This window comes from Cupressus sempervirens, chromosome 11, assembly GCF_028749045.1.
Source record: "Cupressus sempervirens isolate cs-2001-9-10 chromosome 11, ASM2874904v1, whole genome shotgun sequence".
NCBI classification, from domain to species: domain Eukaryota; kingdom Viridiplantae; phylum Streptophyta; class Pinopsida; order Cupressales; family Cupressaceae; genus Cupressus; species Cupressus sempervirens.
In genome coordinates, this window is record NC_143128.1 from 701,941,345 (window position 1) to 701,952,410 (window position 11,066).

Genomic DNA, 11,066 nt, shown 5'->3' on the forward strand with positions numbered 1-11,066 from the left:
ACTTCCGCCATAATAATAATTCTATAATAATTTCACATAAGCATTTAAAAAGACTTTAAATTATTAATCATATTTTCAAAATTAAGCAATTGCTAATATCAAATAACAGTTGATGGTTAACAACCATCTTCATTACAATTAATACAACATATATAGATAACTACCTATTTCACATGATCATGAAAGAATAATCCGTTAAATCCAACAGTTATGGGCAAGTTTAAAATTAGGTCAAAATTTTGGGATGCAACAGGAAATAAGAGGCAATTGATGCAAACATTGGAGATAAAAATCAATCTGATCCTAGTACTAGAGATGCACTTAATGATTTGGCCAGGGTTCAACAGAACTTATAGGAGAACATTGTCCAAATGTGCACCATGATGACTTGGTTCATCATGAACATGAATACTAATGAGAATAATGCAGGACCCGATGGAGGGATTGATGGATGCGGAGGTAGATTAGTTAATTAATAGGAGAGAGTTGCATCAGCCATCCATTGATGCGTAACTTTCCATCGAGGAATCCTGCGATGGAAAATGAACCAACACAAGCAGAGTTGCAGGACCAAACCTTCCAAGATTGGAGGAATTTGGGTTCGAAAATTCAGGAATAGATTTCTTTTCGGGAATACATGGATATACGAATGAAATAGATGCTAAAAGAAGATCACACAATTAAGAGATGCAGAAGAAGGTTGGTAAATTGTTCATTCCATATTATGACAAGTCAGACAAAATGTCAGCAAGAGGATGGGTACGGAAGTTGAAAACATATCTTTAATTAGATCCTATGTCAGAGGATAAACACCATCAAATATGCAGCACTTCATTTGGATGGTATCATTCACAAATGGCACCATCATGGGATGGTCACATTAGGCCATAACTAGATTAATTCTCATGCCAAATTCATAGAATGGTAAAGCAATTGTTTTAACTTTTAACGAAAAGATTCTCAATTGCATTTCAATGAGTTAGCGCATCTCAAATAATGGAGCTCTGTAGATGCTTACATTGCGCATTTTCAACAATTATAGTATTTGGTGACTGACATTTCAGAGCAACAGTTGATCGCGCTATTCATAGATGGACTGCCCAATCCATTGAAGGGTTGGATTAAGGCCCTTAACCCTTCTACATTATAGGATGTGATTAAAGAGGCAAGAGCCATGGAATCTTCAACTTCAAAGGTTAGAAATCGGTCAAAGGCAATGCCGCCCTAGGATTAAAAGCATGATGATAAATTGGGTACAGGAGTCTCTAATCCATGTAAACCTATACCTCCTAAGTTAGATTTTGATTCCAGGAGCAAGCTGCGGAAGAATAAATTTTTTGTTTCACTTGCCATGAACCAAGTCATAGGGGCCTTGGAAAAGGAAAAATATACTGCATCAAGGTCATTTCTGATGAAGAGAACATGGTAAAAGATACTAGCTCAAGAAGTGAGCACGAGGAGGCACGTGGTACCATTGCCAGCCTATCAAGGGGATCTACACATCATTCTTTCCAAGTAAGAAGAGTAGTAAAGGGACAAAGGTTGATTACAATGTCATTGATGATGATCTCATAGTGAGATGAAGAATTCAATTTGAGGACATTCCAGGAATTAAAATCAAGATGGCAAATGATTCAAAACAAGTTGCAATAAGATTATACCACAGCTAAACATCCAGTTAGATGGTCCCATACTTGTGATTTCTATGTGGTTGGGATTGATGAGACATATATATGATATTGGGAATTCTGTGGTTGCACTATCTTGGTAAATACAGTCAAGATTTTTAAACAAGACAGTTGGAGTTCACTATTGACTGGAGGAAGGTAGTGTTGAAAGCATTGAACGATGTCCTAGAAGGTAGTGGCAACGAAGAAGTCAAAAGCTTTGCTTGCACATTTCAAAATCATCTTCAAGCTATGTCTTTCTGCTATGATATATTTTCATGATGGTTATTCGTTCTTCAACTTTGTTGTAGAATCAGGAAATGTGGGAATTAAATTAGCGCAGTGAACTTCGAACAATAACAAGAGACAACATGGTAAGTTTGTTTCCATTTGATAAAGATGATTATTTGACTAATTTTCAAGACGGGTAAGTAGATAGCAGTTGTAGATATGCAGCGCAATGTTTCTGGTGAGAATTCATACTGGCCTCTAAAATTAACATGAGATCTTGGTGCCGGATTGCTTGTAGATGAGTAATCTTGAGCTCATGTCCCATTTTATATCTCAAGGTTAAAATAAAGAAAAAATAACCAAATTTAACTATATAAAATTGAGATAGAGGAGCATCTCTACCAGCAGCACCACTAACATCAGTGGACCCATCAGCAGCAGATACAGATCCATAGCATTACCTCAAACAAAAATAAGAAGCTTCTATTATATTATCAAACTGAAGTGGCTTTAGGCTTACATTAACTGAAGTTATTATCCAATATAAATTAAAAGGTAATATTAAATAACTGACCTAAAATGACTTTAGGCTCAAATAATTAAAGTTACTATTTAATCGTGACTCTCCAGAAGAAGATGATATGATTAATGGTTTCTTTTCCATTTGATTTAAGAGTGTCCCAAATTTTATTTCTTTTGTCAGAAGCCTGGGAAAGAGAGTGAGATATGTAGGTTTGGAAGCCTGAAAAGAATAGTGAGATATCTGTCCTAAAGACGGTCAGCGAAACATCAACGGCTCCTTTCGTTGTGCTTAAAAAGGGGTTTGTGGGGAAACAGGCAGACAGAAGATATGACATTCTCATTCGATGGTATGCTAGAGTATCCAGCTCCAAATTAAATATTAATGGATATACATCAATACATTAGCTGGGTTTGACTCTCTGCATTGATGAAGTGGAAAGTCAGGAAACTTATCATAATTGGGTTTCACTTATATGCGTTTCGATGGCAGTCATCATTAACTTTTTCTATTGATCGATCACAGAGAGAGATTTCCAAGACATCACACATCATTTTGAATTTGGGCGGAGGATTTTGAGTTCTGGACATGACTCAAAAGAATATTATAACATAGAAGATTACTGAAGACTTCATGATCAAGGCATGGATATTAGGTAATCAACTACTTGATGTTGTAAATACACAAAAACTTTGTTTGCCAGCAACCAATGTTCATCCATATTTCCACTTTTAACGGGAGTCGTGACATAGAGCCGTTTTCTTCGTATCGTGACAATTTCTTTTCACCGCAGGATATCTAGAATGGTCGTGAAATTTGAGCTAGCACCATCTGCATCCAAAGTCAGCTCTTCTACCTACGTGGGGTCCTTTGAAGATAAGGGAAACATATATTGCATGAGCAGATAGATAACTTGTACCGAAGCAGTTGATGTTTGAATCGGTTAATATATTGCAAATATGAATTTGGCTGCTGCTATTTTCTCTCGGGTTTGTTTTTAGCTAAGAATATATAATTAAAGCTATTAGATTTTGACAATTTATAATAATGATGCCGTAATTTATAGATTTTTTATCTGGAAATTAAGGCATCAATATGTTAAATCACGCTTTGTAACCCATCAAAAGAATATATATAGTATTCTATAAGGTGCTGAAGCTCCTCCATCAATGATAGAATCGTAACAGCACTGAAGGTGTCATTTTCCTATATTAGGAGTGAAAAGGCCAACACTTGGGAATGAAATAGCATTAAATACATGCCACCAATCAACATAATCTACCACAGTTGTTTCATGAAATGTGAAATGAGCATGTATGTAAAATGTGACAAAATAACTCAGATGGGGAAATCAGGATTTGTGTCGAACTGAGTCGGGGTTATAATAGATAGTATTTATTACATTTATTTCCTTTGTGATAGGTGTTGGTGTTTGAAAACGTTACCCATTTCCAATTACCCTGATGAAACAAGATGCATCTAGGGGCAGCTAACTCCCATTATCGACACATCCATTCAGACACCAGGCCAACTATAAGGCTATACTCCTTCTGCACTTCAGGCTCTGCAAAACCTAGGTGGGTGAATCTATAGATTCCTTATATGGTACCAGTTATCAAAGCATACACTGAATCTAATACAAAGCAGATTGAAACCCCTAATATCTCCTAATGGCTTATGAAACAACACAGATTCTACAAAAGCTAGGTGCAAACCTATATTATTCATAAACTGAGTGAGGGTTTAAACTTTAATGTCCACTTCAACATGAAGGGAAAATGATTGATTTATATTGAGAAAAGACAGCATGTCCAATATGCAACAAAAACTTAATGATCCTACAAATGACCAGTGCCTTATCCATTTGGGCAATCCTATACTCCAGAATTATGCATCCTTGAACATTACTCAACATATGGCATATGTAGAAACATTCATGTTCAGTCTGTTCACCTTATGAATCAGACAACAACATCCAATATAACCCCATACTTTCACGCATCCTTTTCAATGAATCTGCAACCCTATCTGAAACCACAAGCAGTTATATGACTCCTTGAGTCAAAGGCAAGCAAACCTCAAACATACAACTGAGCAATTGCAAATAGGTTCAAGATCTTTGTTCTTGAACATATAAAATTACAAATTCAACAAGAAAGGAGACAGAATTATATTGAAATTCAAAACGTTCTGCACATTGTATTTATCTCCTTGAAATAAGTACATTAGGAATGCATAAAACAAGATACAAGATCACACTACTGTATCAGAACTATCTATGAAATCCATATGCTGTTCATACAAGATATGCTGGGTGTGTGGCTTTCACAGCCTGAGCAGAGCTCTAAGAACTGGAAAAAGAAAACCAACCAACAACCTTTTTTCAGAGAAGAAGACAGAATATGTATGGAGAAGGCAATTCCCGGATTTGATTTGCAATTGACACTTGTCTATCTAGAAAACCTTCTTAACAGGTTAAAACAACTCTTTAATCTTTCCCCTCAACTGGTGAATCAAATCTTTTCATTTTACCTCTCAAGAGCATCAAATATCTCAGCAACCTAATGATGAAATAATGTAACTGATTTTGATGAAAAAAAAAAAGAACTCAATGTAAAAAGTGAAAATCAGTTCACAGTGACCTCCAAAATGCAAAAAAAACTGCTGAGAGTTGATTTTTCTCTATATTCAGATCCCGAAAAGCTTTTAAAATTTCCCTCTAACCAATTTTGATGCTCCAAAATCAAGTTTGCTCATTCTGTCGCCAATGCCCCAAGAAACAAAAATTGACCTATAACTCGAACTGGTGAGCACCTATGCAAGAACCAACCTCAAATTCGGAAAATTCAGATCTTCCTGGTTCCGATCGTATATTGGAGTGCCCAATTTGGTTAAAAATTGCCCCAGATAATGCCTTTTGAAAATCTCAGTCCTGTTCATGACTTCCATGTAGTTTTGCAAAAATTTTAACTTTTATATAGTTTCAAACTATATGATAAGTGAAAATTTATTTAAAAAATCTACCCCACGTGATCTTTTAGAAAAAAATTTAAATTTTTTTTTTTTAAAAAACCTTTGAAAATTCCACCATATGTTTCACTCGGGTCAAACTTGGTTTGACCATATCGCCATGTGTCACGTGCTAATTCGCTGATTTGACTCTTGCCGGATTCTTGAGTTTTTCGGCGACCTCGCTATGTCGCTAGCCGGATTTTTTGAGATTTTTCGGCAAGCGACATAACGACCTGCCGGATTTTTGACTTTTCCAGCCACCTGTAAGTTGCTGACGTCATCATTTGGGCATGCATTTTCTTTCAAAATTTACTTCATTCCTTCTAGCCGACTGGGACCCATGTGCACTAGCTTTGGCTTTACAAAAGCTTTTGTGTTGTTGACACTAAGCATTGGTAAAGATTTGTATTTAAATAATCAAAACTTCTTTCCCACAATGAATATGGGATAAAACAATTTCAATGTTTTTTTGCTGTAGTGAATAGCTCCCTTGTTCATACATGGATCATGTGCCATCTCTGATGGGCCTCCCCATTGTGTAAATTCTTGCACTTATCCTCACATGGCCCCTCTCAAAAACGTGCATTGCTGCATTATTTGCTGCCATGGACTTGCCTTTTAATTGTGGGGCTCCATTCAGTGTGTGAGATGCATTTTTCATGGTCCCTGTGCCAAAATGTGGAGCCTTTTGCTGTTCCTATTGCCTCGGACAGTGGCATTTCCTTTTGTAAGCTTTATTCTGCTCTTTGGATGCCCTGCAACATATGGATGCCCCAAAAACGTGGGCTGCTCTGTGATTTGCTCCAACACATGGAGTTCCTTGCTGGTTATCTTATTTAAAACATGAGACTCTCAGCTGGTGCTTCCCTTCTTCCTTGCCTGTGGATGAATGACTCTTTTCTTGGTGATGCCTCTGTTATGGCATGAAAGCCCTCTATTTTGCTCAATGCATCTGCACATTTTCTTAGTTTTCTTCTTGTGTTAAAACATTATATTGTCAAAACAAATAGCACTTCACATTTATTTGATTCTTTTATCATTGAGAAAAAGTCCAATCTCGTACATTTAGTGAACTAAGATAATGGCAATGACTATAGTGAAGCATTGTAATGATTGTATGTAAAACAATCAATTTAAAATTTCATTTTAAATCATTTCCGCACTAGTGTGAAATTTGTGTCTGAAGGCCCGCCAGGTGGCCGTAAAAACTAACTCAATCAAGTAACCAGGCCATGAAAATCGGCATGAGTGTTCAATCCTGCATACTCTATCACACTGCAAATTTTCAACCCATGATGGATTCCCAGTCAAGAGATTTTAATTGCCGAACATCCATACTCAATTACTCTGCAGGCAAACAATGTTAAAAAACATAAACTGGGCTCGGGTTCGGCATTATAAACTGGGTTATTGATCACTTGGGGTTTTGAAAACTAGGATATAAGTTCTTTGCCATGAAGAGGATATAATTCCATGTTTTGGGCTCATGAAGAATCACAGGGCACATTTGGCGAATTTCCGAAAATAGGCACTCGGAAATTTTAACTGGCAAATGTGTCAAAAAGTGATTTTTGGCAAATGTACGGACATAAGAAAGTATGCAAATGGATTCATCATGACTTAAGAACTGGCATACTTCAAGGATTTCTAGGACACAACACAATGGTACAATCCATTTAGGCTAGCCAATCACAGGATTAAAGTTATAACATGTCGAACAGGGGTACGGATCAATCTGGATACCTTAGCCGTAACAAAACAATGCAAACTGGGTTTTTGATCATGTTAGCAAACTGATCAAATGGATTCGACATGATCTCAAAATTGGAACATATGAAGTGTCTTACCCCTAGAACACAATGCAAAAAGAATTTTTTCATTTGGGTCAACTGGGTCAAAGATATGATTGGTCGAACAGGGCTTCCCAGAATTGTGAACTACTAGTTAAATGCACAAAACAGTAAATGACCAACTTTGCGGGGTGCAAAACCTAGTCAAACGGATTCGAAATGATTTGAAAATTGAAACATAGGTTCTCTATTATGGACACTAAACATCCCCAAAGTGACTAGTCATGAAACAGTCCTGGGTAAAAGATATTCAGATGCAAACTGGGCCTCTGATCGCTATTTGACACTTGGTAGAATTGCAAATTTTGACACTAGCTCAAAATGGGACTTCACAGAATGATTCGGGATGGCAAAATAACATTGTGGATCATATGCATATGTCAAATGAAAGGTGTTAAGCCACTCAAACACCATCTAGGCCTCAAGCTACCAACTGACCACATGCATAAAAGGCACTTTAGGACATGATTTTCCAAAATTTTCAAAATGTGACTAAAATGAAGCATGCAATTTTCAGTCCCAACAATAGGGAAGAACATGTATTCATACATGCAGTCTAAAGATGGACTATAGTTAATGTGAATCACTGAGAATTGTTTAATTATTTTTCACAATCTATTGCTTTGACTTCGATTATTAGGATGTAAAACATAACTTGATTAGAAGATATTTAATTTCCTTCATCTCTTCCAACACCATTTGTTGGTCTGATAGTGGATGTCAATGTGTTTATCTGTGAATTTGAGCAGCTTATAAGATTGCAAAAGCAGAACTCTGATTTGTTGCAGAAACAATATGAACTTTTATCAAAGCTAGCCGCACACGAGCTCCTCCAAAAAGAAGTATACAGGCTCCAAGAGGTTTCCATACGATCCTTCACTTGTATTTTTCATCCTCTATAGGATGATTTCTATGCTTTTCATTGTATTTTTAAATAGTTATTTCCTCTTGGAACTTCAAATGCTAGTGCCCATAATCTTTCAGGAAAATAAACAGCTTGAGACTCAACTTACAAGATTCGTGGAAACAGCAAAGGGAGGCAACATACTGGAAAGAGTTGTTGCTATGGAAGCAGAATTAGTGGAGGCCTTAGAGGCGAATAGCATGTACCAGATACAGCTCCAAAGGTAATGAACAATTCCACGTGACTTTCATATGGGTCATTGGGTACTATAGATAAACCATTCGAATATTTAATATGATCTCTTTTCTTGACAAGTACACAAATATTATCTACAAACCTTCTGAGGGAATGATTTGGAGCCCTAATGTGACATGCACCCAAGGACAATATTCTATTGAATTAGGCTTCAAAGATGTTGGAAACTTAACTTTGTTTTCTCTATTACATTTGTAATTTTCATTGGCAAGGGATAGGATTATGTGCTAGGCAAATATAGATTACATATGGAAATTAGCATACCACTTGAACTATACTGTTTTTATTCTGCAGATAGTAATCATGCCTTGAGCATAAAATAACACAAAGCAATGGACTAAAGAAACCAACCTGCATTTGAAGTCTTATGTGACATGGTTACTCAAATCTTCATTTAGAAAGTTTGGGACACCAGGTTGTGTAGGAAATAACATAGGTTGTTTCTTTTAATAATCATTCCCTTCAACAGTCTCCTCACCCACTGAGAGAAACCATGGTTCAATTTCCTTGTCAAGAATGGAATCAAATCAATTAAGGATTTTCTGTTCTTCCATTACACCCCACCCGCATTGGAAGACATGTCCATTGTGATAAACACTCTCTGACCTCTTCAAGACATAGGAGATAGTAGAGGGCATGACATAGGAAGTCGCTTCAAATTTTCAAAAGGACACCCAGACAGTGCTGCATTGGAAGGAAATAATTACCTGAGCTTTGTTTCAAGATTCCTTCGTAAACCATGGATTGTGAAGACTACACTAGTCATTTTTTACCTTGAATAAAAAATAATAGTCAAGTTGAGCTTGTTTGCAGTAAATTTCAGTTCATGCTAGATTAGGTAAGTACAGAAGATTTGTTATGAGTATAATCCTTTGGGCAGTCCCATGGGGTACATGCTGCTTGAGTCAAATTCTTTCTGCCATGTCTGCTGAAATCAATTGCTAGGGGCTGTGTTTCGTAATAACTTCTACCATCTTCCTTACATTATTTAACGCCTAGCTTTTAATCACAATTTATACACGTGTGCTTGATCATAGTCTGAGAATTTCATTGCAATGTGATCAGTAGATAGAATAATTTATGAAGGGACTGGACTCACAAAATGAGGCTTTATATGTCACAGTAAGGCCTAATGGGTTGTGCTAGTCCTATGAGACCACCTCGTTAGCTGTTGGATTGTGTCATTAACACAACGAGCTCCATCACCAAATTTCTATGGCTATTTGTTGTTATTATTATTCATGGGCGTAGTGTGAATGTTAAGCATGTTATGCAGCGAGGATTGCACATTAGTAGGCTTTTTCTTTAGGCCCACTTAAATGAATATTTCGTTTTACAGTTTACTCCTTGGGCTACTATTTCACCCTAGTTGTCTTGACTCCCATCCTATTAGTATGTGTGTCCTCTTTCATTTTAATCCCTTTTTTGCATCAACTTCCAGGATTAATGGTTTTCATCTCATGAATCTCCATGTCACAAAGATCTGAGGGATTGTATGGGCCCACCTTGTGTGCTTCCCTTGTAGTCTTCAAGGACTTGTTCTCTCCATGATACCTTGTCTTTTCTCTCCGAGTTTGATATTAACAAAACCATATTATGTTTTGAGAGATAATTTATTTTGTTTTCTTAATTCAATTGGATTGTTGTTGCTTGTAATTAATTGTTTGGTCTAATATACTAAACCTCTTACTATTAGCCTCTTTTCTCACCCAACCATAGGGTATGCATTTTAATTTGATCAACATTAATGTTTTTAGAGCTATGACATTTAGAATTCATATTTCTCTGTTTCATCTTCCAGTTTCTTACAGCAGGAGCGAAATGTTCATATAACCACCCTTCAAAGTTATGTACCAATCGATCAAATAGTTAATGATCTGGTAGCTTATAAGAGAAAGAATGCTATTCTTGAAGCAGAATTGAATGATTTGCGAGAACGTTATTCAAATCTGAGCCTGAAGCTTGCAGAAGTTGAAGTCCAGAGAGAGGAATTAGTAATGACAATCAAACGTGCAAATTATGGCAAAGGGTGATATGGATATGGCTAAAGATGATCGAGTTTCTAAATTCACCATAGTTTCTCACCTACCCCTACTATTTTTTGGTTGTATTTTGAAAGGAAAGATTTGAAATTTACCAACCTTTATGTTATCATTTATTCTGCAACAAATTTTGGTTCTTATAAACTCGAGCTGGAGTTGTTTTTTTGTATGATACATATTCATATGTAAAGTATTACCAACCATCTTTATTGAAGAGAAAAATTCAGAAAGCACATTACAGTAGCTTCTAGCTATCCTAAGTAATAAGATACTTCTATGTTCATATTCAAAAAGAGTATTCTCTAAAGGAAAATGTGGACAATGATTACCTGCTTATCAATTAATTTGATATGGCTACTTTCCTGGCAAAGCAATTTCTTGGTTTCAATAGTAGTGGCAATACTTCTGATGTAGTTGGATTTCTTGATGAAATCCACTCTACCGATTATAAAATACAAAACGTTAGTATAGACTGTTCTCGCTCATTTTATGTCATGGCTATGGATGTTTTTGTGAGGATTAAAGTGAAATTATTTTTAAAAATGAACTTATAATTTCAGTCCTAGCCCCTTGTCTGAAAAGTAC

The 11,066-nt window shown here is 36.2% G+C and overlaps 1 protein-coding gene across 1 annotated transcript in view; it reads left to right on the plus strand.

Moving 5' to 3' along the window:
- The window catches only part of LOC149531623 (uncharacterized), a 46,618-nt gene extending 35,767 nt beyond the window's left edge, over positions 1–10,851 (plus strand). The window contains exons 9-11 of the mRNA XM_089808376.1: positions 8,030–8,140; positions 8,265–8,407; positions 10,241–10,851. Coding sequence (XP_089664502.1) covers positions 8,030–8,140; positions 8,265–8,407; positions 10,241–10,472 — 486 coding nt within the window. The 3' untranslated portion in view covers positions 10,473–10,851. The remainder of the gene's footprint in view (positions 1–8,029; positions 8,141–8,264; positions 8,408–10,240) is intronic.
- The last annotated feature ends 215 nt before the right edge of the window (positions 10,852–11,066 follow it).